The sequence below is a fragment of the Bubalus bubalis genome, chromosome 15, assembly GCF_019923935.1.
Source record: "Bubalus bubalis isolate 160015118507 breed Murrah chromosome 15, NDDB_SH_1, whole genome shotgun sequence".
NCBI lineage: Eukaryota > Metazoa > Chordata > Mammalia > Artiodactyla > Bovidae > Bubalus > Bubalus bubalis.
The window spans coordinates 55,020,425-55,040,257 of record NC_059171.1 but is presented as its reverse complement, the minus strand read 5'-3'; the positions used below and the strand labels follow the sequence as shown (position 1 = coordinate 55,040,257).

General features: G+C 35.9%; 1 protein-coding gene across 10 annotated transcripts in view; it reads right to left on the bottom strand.

The window, feature by feature from the left end:
- The window catches only part of ASPH (aspartate beta-hydroxylase), a 185,143-nt gene that overhangs the window by 138,590 nt on the left and 26,720 nt on the right, over nt 1-19,833 (bottom strand). For 7 of the 10 annotated variants that reach the window (XM_025265354.3, XM_045162814.1, XM_044928743.2 and 4 more), the window contains exons 2-4: nt 17,576-17,725; nt 16,789-16,833; nt 15,280-15,348 (exon numbers count right to left, since the gene is read on the bottom strand). In XM_025265354.3, the coding sequence (XP_025121139.3) occupies nt 15,280-15,348; nt 16,789-16,833; nt 17,576-17,725 (264 nt within the window). Of the gene's footprint in view, nt 1-1,582; nt 1,625-15,279; nt 15,349-16,788; nt 16,834-17,575; nt 17,726-19,833 lie in introns of all 10 variants that reach the window. The other 3 variants (XM_044928748.2, XM_044928749.2, XM_045162811.1) reach the window with 3 other exon arrangements.

Below are 19,833 nucleotides of genomic sequence, written 5' to 3'. Positions count from 1 at the left end.
GAATGTGAAATTTTAAGGTTGTTATCTATAGTATCTAAAATGACAAGGAGAACTTCTTTTCTATTCTTATTCAACATCATGGAATCAGTATTCCTTTAAGTATATTTTCTGCTATTTTATGTAGCGCCACTCCAAGCTAACACCTGTGCTGCCCATGCTCACAGGAGAGACAACAATTGAATGGAATCTACCGGTGATTCCAAAGCTCGCAACAGGTGCTGCTTTCAACTTGCTTTAAATAAAGTTTAACAGTCCTGACTGCAAAACCTTTGAATTTCAGCTTCTTGCTTCTCTCATTAAGAAATCATAAGAGAAGCCAGGTGTTCGGTGTATAGTGTAGCATGTAAGCAGAAACAAAAAAGAGATTTCTTTAATAAAATATGAAGGATGTTTCTGCACATCAGAATCATGTAAAACTTATGCAGTACAAAATGTTACTCAATTCTTCCTCCCAATTTTATTGAAACCTCCTAAAAATACACAATAGAATTCATAAATCACCAACCATCCTCAGAGTCCTCATTCTCCTTCGGCACCATCCAGAGTAACACAGAAAAGGTCGCTGGCAAAGGCAAAATGCTAGTACAAAGCTGGCAGGTCTTACTCTGCACACAGTTTTAAAATATTAAATCTTTAATGTTGAATTTGCCTCTCTAGATCAAGGGGCAAAATTATACTTTATTGGCCATTTATTTCATAATTATTTACATAAGACTAAAATGGTAAAAATTCTGTTTTCTTCCCAGGAATTATTCAGGTGGGATACTAAAGTTAAAACATTAAAATTTCTTCATCTTAAAATTAAGGCAGAAATCACAAACCCTATAAACCACACAGTAAAAGTCTGACCTGTTAATGTTTCACCAAAATCAAACTACAATGTGCCAAGCACTGAACACAAAAAAATACTGTAAGTTTATATATATGTATAAAAAGCATGCACTTTCCCCATGCCCCTCTCCCTAAAGGACAGAAATATTTACAAGTGTTTCAAGTGAACAAGAAAAACCATGGGGATATAAAATAAGCCTGCAATAATAAGTGTTAGACCATACAGAATGCTTAACAGGTGTAATGATTTTCAATGAATTAAAATATCAAATATAGCAAATTATATGCTGGCATAATGCAGTGCTCCAGATTATAAGTTTTCACTTTACTGAAAACTACAAGTTTGATCACACTAGCTTTAATTGTGCTCTAAGGCAGTATCAACAGCTTTTGGAGAAAGGAAATCAATCACTGATGAATTCATCTCTATTTCCAACTTAACTAAAAAATTTAGACTAAGAAATGTTTTAGAAGAAAAGTAGGATATGTATACTGCAAACTTAGTCTGTGTAATTTAAAGACTATTACAAGATTTTGATAATTTGAAAAGGAAATTACTCAAAAGCCTGAGGCAGAAATTTCTTTAACGAAATCTTGATAAAACTACTTATGACCAAAGGTGCACCCAAAACCAAAAAGCGGTAACGTTTAGCATTAGTAGCTGCGTCTACAAAACACATCTATAAACTGTCATGCATTTTCAAGCATTAAACTTGATTCACTCAAGGCTAATTTGAAAAACAGAAAATACCTTTAGCCTTGGTTTTTCTCTTGGCTAACCCACCAGGTCCTTCTGTTGGTGTTTACAAGATGAAAATAGGTTATAAACAGAAAATAGTAAGGTAATTAAAAAATAACTGTCTATAAAATAGTTAAACAGATGCACTAACAGATTTAATTCACCATTTAAAAAATACACTCCTCCAACATACAAAAATATCTATCATTTGTATGTCATTTTAGAACCTTACTCTATCTATAACCAAAAACTACATTTTTTCAAAAAAAATTATTTTTTATTTAATTAACTTCACAACCTGCTTTAGATCTGAAAGAACTGTTGGCTTTAGAAATGTCTAATTACTACTGGGAATGACATTTCCCTCTCACTGGTTCCCGGATGCCAGTGGACTTCTGCTTAGACACGGATGATTAATTACAGGCACCAGAGTTGAAAGGACCTGGGGACCCCACTCAGTCATCACTGCCTCTCAAAAACAGGACAGCACATTTATATAGAATTTTACTTTTTATTGTCTAAATTATCACGGCTTTACCCCCATAGCTTCAAACTTTTTCTATAAAAAACTACATAAGTAAGAATTATACAGTTATAGAGGGATATACTGACTCTTCATCTAAAAACTTTGCAAAGGCTTTCTATTTCCTCTCTAGGCAAATGAAAGTTCTGATAATGCATTTATTTTTTAACCTTCTAACAAATGTCAGTGAGTTGGACCAAAAAGAAAGCTGAGTGCCAAAGAACTGATGCTTTTGAGTTGTGGTGCTGCTACTAATGCTAAAGACTCTTAAGGGTCCCATAGACGGCAAGGAAATCAAAGCAGTCCATCCTAAAGGAACTCAACCCTGAATATTCATTGGAAGGACTGATGCTGAAGCTGAAGCTCCAACACTTTGGCCACCTGATGCAAAGAGCCAACTCATTGGAAAGGACCCTGATGCTGGGAAAGATTGAGGGCAAAAGGAAAAGGGGGCAGCAGAAGATCTGAAATGGTTAGACAGCATCCCCAGCTCAGTGGACATGAATCTGAGCAAACTCCGGGAGACAGTGGAGGATGAGGAGCCTGGCGGGTTATAGTTGATGGAGTCACGAAGAGTTCGAACAAGACTTAGCGACTAAACAATAAAAACAACAAACGTCAACACCACCTCCCTACAATTTCATTCCCAGCCAGCTGATGCTCCCAGTTCTATCTTCTGTTCACATAAATGTTTTCTCACACTCATGCATCAGCAAACTTTCCAAAGTGGCATTCCAGGTTGCCAATCCATTTCCTGGGTACACCAGGATGGGAAATCTAGTGACTCCTGCTCATCCCCTGTGGACGCAGCACCATGTACAACCTGTCCTCTATAGTGAAGGTCTTGAGTGTTGTCCCAAGAAAACCCCTACACCCTTTTAAGTCCTCTACATATGAACAAGTTCCATTCTGAGAGAGCATTCGTAAGTCTAATTTGTTCATTAGTCCAACAAAGTTAGCCTAGGTACCCAACTAACACAATCAGGTATATAGTACTGCACTGTAATAGGTTTATAATAGTTTTCATACAAATAATACATAAAAAGACAAACACACAAAGATAAAACATTTTTAACCTTAGAGTACCTTGAAAATTACAGTAGTACAGTATAACAGCTGGTATATACAAGGGCTGGCATCAAGTGAACAGGCAAGAAGGACTGGAAGAGGGAGAGGACATGGGAGATTGTAGAGCTGAAGGACAGTCAGCAATAGGAGACGGAAGCTGCAATGTCACTCATGCCTGACACTGACGGAACACATGTTTACATCTTTAAAGTTCTCAACTTGAAGGTCTATATGTAGAAGACTTACTGCACTCCTGCTGGAAACCACGGAACCCCCTCTCTACGTTTCTCAAAACCATGATCACACTCCCACTTCCAATATGAGATATTTTTACTCCTGTTATATTGAGTCCTCCTCCATTCCTAAATCCCTTCCTCTTTCTCTTCATGAAATTTGTTTCCATCAAATGTGATAGTTCATGTGAGAATGGTCATTTATTTTGGTTGAGATATCACCACTGTCATTCTGGAGAAAATAAAGTAATATTATATCTTACCACTGACTACATTAAAAACAGAAATGTGAATTAACTGTTCCATGTGGCTGGTTATTTGATATACATACATAACCAAAACCAGTGTATGTGTGTCTGACTACTATCTTTCACAGACAAAAGCCCAACTGTTTCCTAAACTCGATCAAGAACAGCACACCACCTGGTAATACTGAGTGCTATCTTGGACCACTCCCCAATAAAGTTTATTTAGATAAAATATAAAACTCATTATTTTAATGACAACTTTAAAATTCATGAGTATTACCCAATGTGCAAAAAAAATTAGTATAAAGCATGAAAAAACACTTTTAACGATGCTACTGGCCCCCACCCCCGCACTCATTCCTACACATTCTTGACTGGCAGGCCTAGATACTCCCTTACAAAGCAGAGTGGTGGGAATCGGACTATCCCCTTCAATATTATGATGTACTCAAAACTGGTGAAAAGGCTAGAGTTAATTTTTGTCATAAATAAGCCAATATATTAAATCGACATCAGATTAGTTGATTAGAAAAGAAAATATGTGATTTAAAACTTTGCTTTTATATATTCCTAATTCGACAGAATTAAATTATCATTCATATCAATGGCTAGTGTGGACTCTCCCTGAAATACTGTGCAAAATCAACAACGTACCCTCTTCTTCTTTTCTCTCTTTATGACTATAGCCAATGCGCAGGAGGGCAAAAAAAAAAAAAAAAAATTAACAATTCCATCAAACAATATAATTCATGATACTACAATAATTCTTTAAAAATAATTTCTAAATACTATGGAGAAAGCTGTATCAATTGGAGTCTAAAACAGAAGCATCTTGGTATTCTTTTATTTGGATGAAAGTTGTTTTTATTGATAGAATATGTTCTAATTGAAGGCAATGATCAGACAAGCATTACCTTGTGGCTATGGGCAAAAAGAATGGCAAAAAAAAAAAAAAAAAGGAAAAAAAAGCATCATCATGTTTGCTTCTTTTTTGCCCTGTAAGTTTACTTTGATGGTTTTAAAATGATTATTATTAATAGCTCAGTTGATGCTTTGGGAATTCTTATACTGAAAATTAGGGGAAAAAAATTTTTTTTAAAGCAGGTCTTATATTTTTCTCTTAGAACCTGAGACAGTTGTCTAAAAGTAATTAATGTTACTGTGGCAACTGCCTCAGAGACACTACCTCAGATACATTTTCCAAGTGAAATGCTATGGATGAAATTAAAATGCTGAATCATGAAGCCAATGGTCAGACCTGCAGTTCCACCAACAATTTTAGAAGACTGGCTCCATTACAGAAACCCAAGTAGGCTTTCAGGGAGTTGGTCACAGAATCGGTTGGCTGGGTATCATGTCATATTTAGGTCATCCCAGTCACTCCCACTGTCCCTGGTGAGACCAGTGAGTCACCCCAAGCCTGTTTTGTATCTTCCTCCTGCCTATCAAAGCATCATGATATATTTCAATGCCAATTACCGATGAGCTCCAGATGCTTAAGAGAAGATCCTGTGAGTTAGCCTGTTGCTCTAGAACGTGAGTCTAGTCTTTGTAAAATACAAGCAAGGACTTTATACACCAAAACAGAAACCTGATGAGAGCCTACAGTACCGGGAACTCACTCAATGCTCTGCAGTGACCTCAATGGGAGGCTGACTCACATCGCTGAACGGCAGAAACTAACACAATATTGTAAAGCAACAATACGCCAATTAAAAAAAATAAAAGATCTAGTTGCAAAACACACAAAAAATGAGGCATAACTAAAGAAATACATTTTTAAATGTATAAGTAATACTATGGCAATAAAGTTTAAAACAAACCAAAAAACACTACACCAATTCTCTTTTTATTTTTAAATAGATGGCATAACAATATTATCATGGACATTTTCGAAAAAAGGAAGCTACAAACCTTACACCCCTCAAGGATAAGGGAAGATCAGAACATCGGAGAATTGAAAGACTAAAAATTTACGAAGGGATTACATCCAGAGAGTGAGAGCATGAATAAAGATAAAATGCAGATTCAAATACAAATGAGATAGCAAAAAAATCACCTGAAGACCTTTACTAGCATAGGTCAGGTCACTGTATTTAAACTTCAAAGTGTCAATCACTTCTCTTGAAAAAAAAATATATACCCAATAATGTTTTCACTGATTTAAGCTTTTTTTTTTTTTAAATCAGTGTTTTATTATACAATGAGTAATTCCTAAAGGTCTCATCACCAGGACCAATCCCAGCAAATATTTAATAAATACCCTGTGTTGGGCTCAGCTTTGAAGAGGAGTCACAACCAGGCTAATCTCACCCCCAACTTCAAGTTCAAAATTTAGTTCATATCTACTCCTGTGTGTCACACGGTCATCTCAACAAATAACCAAGGCAGAGAATTCAGTATACTGTTTCATCAATCAGCTTGTGATGATAAAGTCTGCATCACTGAAGTTTATAAAAAGTGTGCACATCCATGGTGATCAGAGAAATTTCCATAGCCCCAAAATGCAGAAAATGACTTGTTTCATAGAGCAGGATCTGATTTAAGATGGGTCTATGGTTTTTCCAGTGGTCATGTATGGATGCGAGAGTTGGACTGTGAAGAAAGCTGAGCGCCGAAGAATTAATGCTTTTGAACTGTGGTGTTGGAGAAGACTCTTGAGAGTCCCTTGGACTGCAAGGAGATCCAACCAGTCCATTCTAAAGGAGATCAGCCCTGGGTGTTCTTTGGAAGGAATGATGCTAAAGCTGAAACTCCAGTACTTTGGCCACCTCATGCGAAGAGTTGACTCGTTGGAAAAGACTCTGATGCTGGGAGAGATTGGGGGCAGGAGGAGAAGGGGACGACAGAGGATGAGATGGCTGGATGGCATCACCGACTCGGACGTGAGTTTGAGTGAACTCCGAGAGATGGTGATGGACAGGGAGGCCTGGCGTGCTGTGATTCATGGGGTAGCAAAGAGTCGGACACGACTAAGCGACTGAACTGAACTGAACTGAACTGAGTGTCAGTCCCCAAAAGGTGTAACTGTGGGTGTTCAAATTCATATCTGTCTCTACTTCTATCTGCTTTTGCTAATTCTCCAAAATTACAAATATCAGGACAGACAAGGAAACATTTTGTTCCATCTGCTGCTAAATGAGAATAACCAGAATTCAAGCAGAGAAAACAGTTTTTCTTACATGTTTGCATTCAGCTCTATACAACAGGGAGGTAATTTCTAGAATAAAGAATCAAGTGCAAGATGAAAAAGGATTGTTGATGTTCAGTTGCTTAGTTGTATCTGACTCCTTTGCAATCCCATGGACTGTAGCCCAGCAGGCTACTCTGTCCATGGGATTTCCCAGGCAAGAATACTAGAGTGAATTGCCATTTCCTTCTCCAGGGGATTTTCCCAACTCAGGGATCAAACCCATGTCTCTGGCAATGGCCTGAGGCACCTGGGAAGCCCGAAAAAGCAGGAATCACCCAGCATTCCATCATGTCCAAGTCATCTGCAAGATACAGCAAGCTGGCAGCTGGACATCAAGCATCAGTACCCAGGAGATGCCTCTCCAACTGACTTACATCGCACCCCTGACATCCCAGGGGAAATAAGGGCTGAAAGAAACTGAAGTGCAAAAATGAAGTCTTCTGAGTGCCACCTCCTTGCTTTTGCACCAAATTCCAGAGAACTCAGTGCCTTTTCAATTGGACAAACAGCAGTTCCATCTGAGGAAGGGCAGCTCGGAAGAGACAAGGCCATGTGAACTCAGAAGTGCTTTAGGTTGTTCCAAACTGGAAACGCAGAGTTAAGTACGTGAGTGCTAGGTTGCTTCAGTTGCAAATGACTCTTTGCAACCCTATGGACCTTAGCCTGCCAGGATCCTCTGTCCATGGGATTCTCCAGGTAATAATACTGGAATGGGTTGCCATTCCCTTCTCTAGCGGATCTTCCCAACCCAGGGATCAAACCAGCATCTCTTATGTCACCTGCATAGGCAGGCGGGTTCTTTACCAAAAATATAGAACAATGTAAAATTCCTTAAGAACTATAAACACTCAAACTAACAATTACATTTTTTTTTGTTCCTAAGCTTAAAAGACACAAGCTAGTAAAGTATTTCTATGATCAAACAGAAAATGACACAATAAATCCTTAGAAGATTAAGAACTATAACATATATAGTAAATAAAATGTAAACGAGACCACTTTGATCAGCTTCAAAGTACTTTATACCAGTTTGGCAAATACCTTTATTTTCTCACCAAAGCAAGCCATGGGCACAAGTTGAAGGCTGTCACAGAAGTCAGGGGTTCACCAGTTACCTGGATTTTATCATCACCAGAGGCTTTTCAAAGGGCTGATCAGCAGGGGTACCAAAAAAATGGCAAAGGATCCCACATCCTTATTTTTCATTTACAAAAATACAGCATAATTAATTTCTGTACATAAAGTGTACATTAGTATTGTGACAAAAAAGCAGTCTGATGAAAAATTAATGATTCTGAACATTTTTAATACACAAATTTCATTATTTACTTCTCATAAACTGATCAAACATCTTCTAGAGTTAGTAGCAATGAAGCATTAAGAAACAAGACTGCCTTAAAAAATACATCTCAGACATTGGACTAAAGGAATTTCTCTGAAGCTTAAGACTCCCTTTGAACTTAAACCTAACAAACTCTGATCTGTCACAGAACTCAAATTCAAAGTGAAAAAACATTATAAATATGGACAAAGACAGAATAAACTTTCAGAAAGAACATTATTAAATCCTACTCGTTTGCTTCAAAATATTAACATTCCAAAATTAGAAGCTTTTGATTGTCAGAAACATTAACAGAATGAAGCATATTCCTTGAATAATTAGGAAAAAACAAACCAGGGTTATAATAATCATTTAAGCATTAGGAGATCATTGTCCAATGTATAATGTACGTGTGTGGTAAGTCTCACAGTCCTGTCTGTCTCTTTTCAACCCCACAGACTGTAGCCTACCAGGTTCCTCTGTCCATGGGATTCTCCAGGCAAGAATACCGGAGAGGGTTGCCATTTCCTTCTCCAGAGGATCTTCCCAACTCAGGGATCAAACAAACATCTCTTATGTCTCCTGAATTGGCAGGTGGGTTACTTACTACTAGCGCCACCTGGGAAGGCCCCAATGTACAACACATGTATCTGTTTCCAAAAGGAGTTATGAATAATGCTTTTAAAAGTAAGATTAGCAAACTAGACAGTTTTCCCCAACACATGTAAATATTAAGTCAAGGGGAAGTTGATAGGTTCTAGGGTTCTGATTTGAAGCTTTTACTCGAAGGCTCTTGTTTTGACAGCCTCCAAGAGAGACTTCTAAAAAAGAAACTAAATTGGTCATATTCCCTTCTGAAAAAAATGGTGAATAATCCACTTTCTGAAAGCAACTTGATTAAAAGGGAAAAAATAAGAATAAATATTTGAAAAGTAGAAGTTATAGTTAAATAAAATGTTAAAAAACACAAATATTTTCCAATGTTAAGCTCTATAAAGAAGCAAAGCTAAGCTAAGTTTCACAGAGGCTCAAAAAGATGTAAAAACATGAACCACCACTCTCAAAAAGGGAAAAAGAAATAGGAGTCTTGGGTCTTATCGCTCTTAAGCTGTAAGAGCTTTATTTGAGGTGCGGAATGAATGAAATCTCATTTTAAGAAATGCATGTTACCTATGTCTAATAATACCATTGCTCTTGCTATCACCGAAGCAAACTCATTTTAAATGAATTAATTCAAAGGTGTTTTTAAGGTTTTCTAATGGCAAAAATAGATTTTCAAAAAAAGAATTACCACTTCAATGAATTTAATTTTAAAAACCATATTATACCTAAGCCAAAGTTGATGGCCAATTAATAAGGTAGTATAGGAAAAAATGGAAAAAGACCGTAATTTAGGATGAATAATTTTAATATGTACAACATTATTTAAGATACATATTCACATTTTCCTTCCTGTGTAATAAGCCTCCTTTAAGAAAAATACAAATTACTTTCTCTGGATGTATATTTGGAAATGAAATTAAAAATAAATTTTGCTTTCATAGAGAGAAAGATTCAGACACACTACTATCTGAATACAGCAATTGAACTACCCTAAGGCAACAACATGGGGTTATTTTCAAAGCACCATGAATACAGAATGTGACACTGAAATCTGTTATTAATCCATCTGACAAATCAACCTAAACAAATTACAATAAAAAATATCAGCTTTTTAAAGAGCCATGATTTTACACATCAATCATGTTAAGGATCAACAGAGAAGCATTGAAGGCATGAATCATGCTAGCAATATTTTTATAATCAATTCCACTGTAATCATCTTAATGAACAGCATGTTAGAAGGACAGGCAGCAAGGGTTAATCACAAAACAATCTATTAAGTTTCTGAATTTAGTTCAGTGAGCACATGAGTTGAAACAAAACGATACAGAAACCAATTATACTACCAAGAACATCATTCTCAATGCACTTTGTGAACCACTAGGAGGAGAATGCTGCTTTCCTCAAGTGGGAAAGTCAAGCAAGGGACTAGTTAGGCGCTGTACTGGGGGAAAGATCACATGGTTGCCTTGTATTGTCCCATCACACTGCCCCACTGCATGTTAAGCCCTGGGTGAGCGAAGGAAAGAAAGAAAAAGGAGACTGCTTCGGGGGTTCATAAGCCAGTGACTTCAGCCCCTGCATCAAAGTTATTGGTTATGTAAATCCAAGATGACGCAAGTCTTGCCCTGAACCCCTTCATTCTGTGACGTCCCATCAACGCCATCTGCGGTCTCACTTTCTTCTTCTTCTTCTTCTAGCATTTCAAAAGGAGTCATTATATCATAGAGAAATGAGAGGAAACCATAAAACCAATCTGAACTTTCCTCTGCTAAAATATTAAGGACTTCCTCAAGAGAATCAATATTTTCATTACTGCCATCTTTGGTCAGGCCTACATAAGGATAAAGGAAGAGAGAAAGAGAAAATGAGAGCAGTTAAGTGGAAAAAAGAAGCGTTGGAAGAGTGATCTCAAAAAAGGATGTGCATCATGGTCAAGGACATTTACAGAAAAGATATTTTGGAAAATAAAGAAATGGGTTAAGATGCACATCTTACAATCAACTCTCAATCATACGGACTAAAGGAAAGGCAGTTGGATCAATCTTCAGCCTTCCTACCAGTCCCTCACTGGGTTTCGCATCAGAGAATCGAGAACCCGAAAAACACAAAATTGCATCAGCCAAAACTGACTCACCCACTTCAACGGGAAAAGTGAGTAAAAGTAATATGAGGATAAAAAGACACTTTTGACAAGCCCCACCTCGCCTCATTTAGCACCCAGATATTATCGAGAGTTGATTATACAAATATTTACATACACCAATAAATATTCACTGAAAATAGAAACATTTGTTTCATCAATTTTTTTCCCTTTAGGAGCTGGAGTTAATTTAGGAAACTCTGGAATTAACATGATTAGCAGGCTTACTGTTCAGCTTCAATAAATGAGTACCAGTGCGCTCCAATTCTACCAGATAATCAAATTTTAACACTGTAAAATGTCAGCTTTATTATGCTGTGATTACTTGATTCATGGTCCTATAATTCTGACAAATAATAAGAGTCAGCCAGAATTAATAATGATTCGTTCAGCCTACCAATATGAAACGTGATCAGTCACCTGCACTGGGAACATTCCAGAGTTCTCCACTTATCAGCTCCTGAAGTTAGCTTCTACTGCAAAGACCCCTGATGCCTGTTATTTTTAAGTCTTGGCCCCCATCAGACCCCCATGATGGAAAGAAAGCAACATATATATTGTTTTTATCATTTGCTGTGTTCCTGTGAAGAATTGGCTTTGAGTATGACCAGTCTCTTGCCTCCAGCAGGTCTCAAAGTCCACAAACACTGTCAATCTCTATAATTTTGACAGGGTGAAAAAAAAAAAAAAATCAGGCTGGAGGGTTCTGGCTGTAAGAAATGTGAACATCCATGACTGTAGAGCTTTACAGGTTAGAACCATCTAATTCGGTATTCCTGGCTTTGGCAATACAAAATCTGTCCACAAAGCATAACTACTGGCAATCGAGATTGGCAGGTAAGGGATAATAATAAGACAACTAGTCTAATATTAAAGGTTATAGTGAACTTTCTCTGTATTAGTCCACAGAAGAACTACACTGCGCCATTCTTCATGTATTTGGGGTGGGGTGGGGGACACAAACTATAGTTGGTATTTACATAACTTTTTGATCAACCCAGAATGTCTCTTCACTGAATTGAAGAGTTAACAAAAGCTTTGAACAGAGATCTGTCTTCCCAGTCAAGACTCTATGGAAATAACATTGTTTCTTCTTGTTCAAAAAGAAGCTACACATAGAAGCTGTGTATTTAGAATAAATGCGCATCCCCTGTGGCTCAAGTGGAAAGAGTCTGCCTGCAATGCGGGAGACCTGGGTTCAATCCCTGGGCAAGAAATGGCAACCCACGCTAATATTCTTGTCTGGAAAATCCCATGGACGGAGGAGCCTGGCAGGTTACAGTCCATGGGGTTGCAAAGAGTCAGACACAACTGAGTGACTAACACATAGAATAAATATATTTCTTGTTCTCCATTTTCCAGTATAAGTAATTTCAAATATTGAATATAAAATATAAAACTTTACTACCCCCCAGGATGACAGGCTGAAGTATGCGACAAATGGGCAGAAACATTTGAAAAAAACTAATTACCCAACTATGCAACCTTTCTGTGGTTCTGGGTACACAATTCTTTCTCTCTAAGAGAAGGCCTGAACCAAGGAGCAGGGTGTGAGTGCCTTTGACGGGGCAACAGCCAGCCTTCCCTTCTGCACACTCATGCACCTGTCAATCTACAAATATTTGTCAAGGCTCTAAGAGTTACCTTCCCTTTTGTTCTCTAGCCATACCTGATGCCAGCTGAGTACCAGTAGCAGGACAAAAGGATAACCATGTGTCATGTTACTCTAAGAAAATGTTACTCCTGAAGCAATGTTACTCTAAGAAAATGTTACTCAGTATTTATTCCTCTTTCCTATTGATTTCATCTGGGAAACATATTTTCAAAGAATACATTTTGGGACAGTATAACTTTCAATCATCCAAACCTAAATCAAAGACATTTATTTTAGATAATTTGGCCACAAAACTAGGAAGCCATATAAACAAGACCAGGTTTAGAACATTTTCAAAGTATACCATAAGGGCCATGGCCAGAAATAAATAATAAAATGAATGACAGCTATTGATCTTGATATGCTCACGTATTTCATTTTCTCTTTATATTTTAAAAGAAAAGCCAAACTTTGAAATGTGAAAGAAATCTAAATATGAATGTATACATTTCCTGAAATGGGTCAAATTTAAATACATGCAAATTTAAGACTCCAGGAAGAAATACTAATGAAATAAATGCCAAACCTATGGAAGTTCAGCATAACTAGGAATATTATCACACCTGCCCTGCCAAGCTCTCACCTAAGCTCTGACTTCCTCCTCTCATCCCTCTTGGGCATTCCCTCTGCCTTAATCCAAAGCTTTTACACTAGAGCTTCAGTTTCTCCAAGCAGAGCATATCCCAAGGTCTAGCTCTTTTTGGGGTATACAATCTGCTCCTCCATAATCTCTCCCTGAACATACAGAGCCCAGCAACGCCTGAGCCCCCCAAAATTCACCTGGTTCTTGCAATCACCTTCCAGTAACAGAGGCACAACTCAGCGACAACAACCTCACAACGTAGAAAAGAACTTTAGTCATAAAATTCAATTCCCATCAAGGTCGTATTTCATGCAGAGAATTCAAATGCTATAGAATAAGGTTAGAGGACAAACAGTTCACATTCTTGTCCTTCATCTTTACCAAAGCCACAACCCAACTGTGAATTAGCACACACAGTACAGTAAAATAGTGTGTCATAGCCTTTTTGCATGTAATCGTCAAATTACCAAATGAATCTTCACGTTAACCAACTGGGTTCTACTCCCAGTATATGATTCTTATGAAAAGATCAGGTTACCATTTGCCCATTCCACATACGTGGCTACCCGCAAATGAGAATGTTCTAAATTACAGTTAAACTCTTAATGGCTGCTTAAAAATACTAAGGGGAAAAAATTTTTGAAATCTAAAATTCTAAAAATCAACTTATTAATGTGAATTTGCAGTAGAAATAATATGTGCTATAGAAGACATATCATTTTAATTTTTAATAGCTGGTGTTTCCTAATAGACCAGATAGCTGATTTTAAGCACCTTAAAAAAAAATAAAAACAAAAAAACAACCAAATGTAGTAGGTAAGATTATTTCTAAAACAAGGAAACTTGGCCCATATGAAGCTATTTTTAAAATAAAAAGCCCTGCTATTCAGAATTTGTCATTTACAGAAAAGTAATAAAATAGAGTAATTAACCACTTAAAGGCAAGCAAATCAGCACTGTTCTGATATAAGTTTTATATGATTTTCTTTCTTTCACATGCCAAGGATTATAGTCTTCTGAGGACTTACTGTATTTATAGAAACCCAAATTTAGATATGTAATGACAAAATTATATAGACAATTCTATTATGGTTAAGACAGGAAAAGAAATTCCATGGGTACTGAAAGCTTTCACTGTTAAGTAGCAAATATAATTCTCACTGAGCAGTAACAAGATGACATACAGTAAAGTCAAAATTAAAAACTTTTATTATATTTCATCAGTTACAGATGTAGTATCTCCCATTTTTTCATATCCATAAAATATATACAAAATTGTGCAAGAATTTCTTTGTGCTATTATTCTATTAAGCTTAGTATGTAATACCTTACCATATTTGCTATTTTTCTAAAGACTTCAGTATAAAGTATTTTGATACACACTACGCTATATACTAAACAAAGGAAAAGATGCTGTTTAACTAGCAGAAATACATATCTCATCAGGCCAGATTATATAAAATTTGTATATTAAAATTAGCACCATCTTTTATAGCATAACAGCATGTTAAATGAAAAAATATCACCTCTTTACCACAAAAAACATCTCAATGATTAAGACAGGCATTTCTGGTGATAAAAAAGAAGGGTCAAGACTTAAAAAAAAAAAAAAAAAAAAAAAATCAAGAAATCTGGCCAAAGACTACTAGTTTGTATTTTAATGTTACCTTCCAAACCTTCATAGGACATTTTGAGACGTTTACTACCGCTACTTTATTTCAAAATGAATTTATGTAAGCTTTTAGAAATTCACACTTTCAAATGGACATGAAATATGTCAAATGATGCTAAAGAATGGCTGCAATTACCATATCTGAAAACAGACTAGGACATTAAATTTTCAAATGCTATATTCAAAATATAAAGTGCTTTAAATCTAAAAACACACATGAAATGCTATTACCAATTAAGAACATCTGTGCAGGAGCTGTATACTTATCTATTTGCAAAAGTAACTTGAAATGTGAGAGTTTATGGAAAAATAATTATGCTATTCATTTCATCCTAACAAGAATATATAGTGTGGGAAAACATCTTCCATAAAATGTAAATGATTAACACAGACATTATTAAAATTTAAATATTATTTTGCTTCCAATATTTTAGCACCACTAACTTAAAAAAAAAAAAGTGTACTTGCCTAATAAAACTTTGGCATCATCCACATCAAAATCTCCATCACCATCAGCATCATAGATTCCAAGCTTTCCTACAAGAGGAGAAGCAGAGAAGGATATGGGAACAAAAGGGAAGCCAAATTTAATAAGGTGTTACTACTCCTTACAGTCCTGCGTATTAGTTATTAATGCTACCAAGCAAGGCAACTCTTTGCTCCTTTCATTAAGAAAAGTTGTGCTAAATGATAATCTCACTTAAAAATGAAGACAGTTCACTTAGAGATTAAGGAAACATTCACCTAACAAATATAAGAAATAACTGAGATAATATTTTCTTTCAGGGTTTAACAATACCCTGACATTTAATCATTTCAGAATAATATTTTTAAATTTTATTGCTAAAAATATTTTAGATAAAAATTTCAACATATATAAGGAACAATATGGATCCACTTCTAATAGTTACATGAAATTTAATGTTTCTAATATAGAATTTCTCATATTATCAATATTCAAAACTAAATACCCACAGAGTCTCAAAGATTATATGTAATTCACATCAAGTACAAGTACTAAAAATAAAAGGATAGATTATATCTAATAATAAGGACTATGACAAGCATCATGAATCAACCTTTAAAAAAAGACTGTTCTGGAAATACAGTATGTAAAACTGGCCTTTTGAAATTACAAAGGAACACTTACAGTTATCTTACTTAAAAACATAATTAGCACCAGTCACCTAGTACTAAGGAAAAACAAAAAGAAAAGACTTAAAACAGACAAGCTGAAAAGCCAATATAAGCAGAGAGTTCCTCCTTCAAAAACAGTAAGTATGAATTTTAAGGCATAATAAAGTTTTATCATCTCAGAGCACTGTTATGTTCAGCATTTCAAATGTGAGTCAAATACATTCAATTTCCTAAAAACATCCAAAAATCAACATGATTTATAATTCATCACTGGACAATGGATGTGAAGAGGTTTATTAATTTCACATTTTTAAACAATATTTTAAACCACATTCACAAATACAGTATCAGTACTAAAATACTAGTTGGCAACACTGCTGCCATTTCTTATTAAAAAGTAAATTAACACATTGCATAACAGCATGAAGAACTTTGGGAGTAGAATAGGTATGACCAACCTGGACCCTCCCAGAGCCCTTAGGAAAACATTTAACTTGCTATGTCCTACTTAGGAAAATATTTAACTTGCTATGTAGAAGTCTGGTTTACAAAGCACACATATACTGAAAATGATAATAGTGAGAGAGATAAGGAAGTTCTCATTTCTATATCTAAGAAAACATAAATGAAAAGCACTGGTCTGCAGTTGAAGCTACATATAGTACAGTTCAAATAACATTAAAAAAAACCAGAAACTCTATACTTTCTGAGAAATTTAAAAGGGAAAATTGGTCCTATCACTTACATTCTCTAATGCAGGTGATAACTAAAATAATAGCCTAAGGGTGCAGTTTTAGAGACTAACACAAGTAGACTTAAAATTCAACTCCAAGAGCCTACCTTGAAGTACCTCTGACAAGTTATAACGGAAGTCCTTTGCTTTGGCTGCATGCATGTAAAAACACAAAATTGTTACTTGCGCTTAAATATTCTGAAATTAATAATGATGATAGCACAAAAAGTTAAAAACCAGTGAACTCTATGTTTTTACGTATTTACAATGTTGAATTTTATGTCAGGTGAATTTTACCTCAATTACAAAAAAAAAAAGACTTGATCAAATGAAACAAAAGAATCATCAAAGTAAAAAAATCATGAAAAACTGCAGTGATTATGCGGAGAGAAAGGGGAAAAGGAGAAGGAAGGAAGACAGCTATCAGAAGTAACACGACAACTTCCTCCAAACAGCACACAGGGTACACCTACATATGAACTCACACACATACGTATCCTCCCACAATTTCAATGAGGACACAGAGAGGTGTGCTTTGAAATGCTCTCTTTAAGTCAGGGTCTTGCCAGTTTTGTTTATGATCCATTCACGGGTCCTTGAATACATTCAGTGGCTCATGACCTATTTTAAAAATTCATAATATAACAAAATGGAATAGAAATGATAGACTATTCCATGTCATGGGAGTGTGTACTGTTTGATACAATTTTTCTGTACAAACAATGTAAGTCTATTTTTACTTCAACAGATCATGTTCAAAGAAGTTGAAAGAAGTTGAAGCCATCACTCCAAGCTAACCCTGCCAACGTCCCCTTTTCTTCCTTCCCTTCTGAGAACCACTGGAAGGCTACAGAAATTAACAGCACTAAAAAGAAACAACATGAAGACCCTTACCTAACACTTCTTCATAATCAACAAGATCAAACCAGACCACAGCTACTGATGTCCAGACTCCGAGCAGTGCGATGACCATAAACCATGTGAAAAATGAACTTCCAGAAAGTCCTCCTTTCCTCCCGTTCTTGGGTCCTCCCTGCTTCGTCTCTGTTAAAAAATAAAAGAGGGAAAATGTCATTATATAAGAAGAAAAAGCTTTATTGAACCTCTTATCACTGAAATATTTCTCCAGGAATTTGATAGTGCTTACAATGCTAAATCACTTCAAAGTTAGTTGTCGCTGAAATTCTTAAATCATGTTACACAAAGATTGTGAAAATGGAAAAGACTTATGGTTCGACACAAAACCACATACCTAAGACCCTAATGAAGTAATGAAAGAAATAAACTACTAATGACTATTTTTAAAATTAAAATTGCTTTGTGTGTTCCAAGTTCTGTATCCAAACAAACTAAATAGAACCTCCTTCAAAGTTCAGAGTCTATCAACAGCTTAATAAGACCACAGAGGTAGCCAAAGCCTTTTTTCCTGCTATAGTTTCTGTAGAATCTGGAAAACTCTAACTGTCGTAGAAAAAAGCTTTCCCCAAAATGCTCCATATTCTTAGGCAGAGAGACACAGAAGGAAGGAAACTATTTATAGGAAATAGAGGTCAGGGAAGAAGAGAAGCCAAGCGGTGCAGTTCAGTGCTCCTTCTACAGAGGATCCACTGGGACCCACAGACGCAGGGGAAGGTTTTCAAATCCGTCTCGATGCAGAAACACCTTTGCAAGGTCCTGCTCACCAGAACTGTCATGTATCACATTTGATACATTTAATATACTTTATGTTGTTGTTCAGTCCCTAAGTTCCGCCCAACTCTTTGCAACCCCATGAACTCTAGCCCACCAGGCCCCTCTGTCCATGGCACTTGCCTGGCAAGAATACTGGAGTTGGTTGCCATTTCCTTCGCCAATATTCATTTTAGAGGATTCTAACAACTTCAATCAAGTTTCCTAACTTACAGGGTTGGAGGGCAGGGGATAAAACAGGAGCTTGAGATGAACACACACATACTATTATATATAAGATAGACAACCAATAAGGACCTACTGTATAGCACAGGGGACTCTACTCAATATTCTGTGATAAACTGTACGAGAAAAGAACCTAAAAAAGAATGGATATATGTATATGCATAATTACACTCTGCTGTATACCTGAAACCAACACAACACTGCAAATCAACTAGACGCCAATAAAAAAAAAAAAAAAAGTTTCCTAACTCATTGAACAAAATTAAATAGACATTAAAGACAGCCTAACCCAAAGGAGTTAAAGCAGTAACATGCTGATGGAAGAAAGTGCCTAGAAAATATGTGAATCTAGCAAGAGTAGACATAAGAACTTGAAAAGAATGGCAGGAAGCCATTTATGATTGATGCTCATTGGTGACCAGACCTTAACTATAAAACTTATAGTCCTTAACTATTAAAATAATCTTTTAGTACAAAGTAATAATGACATTCAAGTTAATTCTGCCATTAAACCATTGTTTCAAACTGTTTAACAGTGCAAAAAATGTATAACAAATTTTGGAAAGATTTTTATTCAAATTTTTTTTAATTAAATGGATTTATCGCTTAAAAGGTAAATGTCAAAGAAAGGGTAAACGTTACTTAGCTAGAACATGAAATGATTAGCATTATTTTATCCATCCCTTCATAATGTCAAATAAATTAGGTATTACTCCAGTAGCATCCATCTTTTTACTGTTATTATTTACTAATTCCATGAAGGAACAAAACAGTAAATTATAGAAAGGTGTCTTTCCTGAACCATCTTTTTAGTGGAACTTTTAAACTGACACCAAATAACACATTCTTGATATGCCACTTTGTGAATATGGTGTGCTTAGTCCCAAAGGGCAGATGGGTTTCTGTCCAACCAAACTAAAAAGACCATAGTAAGATAAACCCTTCTAGAGAGTTTAAAACTCCCCAAGAAACTAGTACTCTGCTCCAAACATATTCTGGAAAAACATCTAGTAGTTTGTCCTTCTTTTCTAAGATAAGATGAAGCAGAAATTTTATGTGATTAAGGAAAGGCAAAATAGAAGATGTACCCCAGCATCTGGTCAATTATGTAACTCGAACTATAAGTGAATTACAAATCAACCATTTAATGAGCTTTGGTAAGCATTATTTTAGGGATGTCATATTTATACTCCAAGACTGTATATACATTTAAAGTTTTAAAAAACCATAAAAGCAAT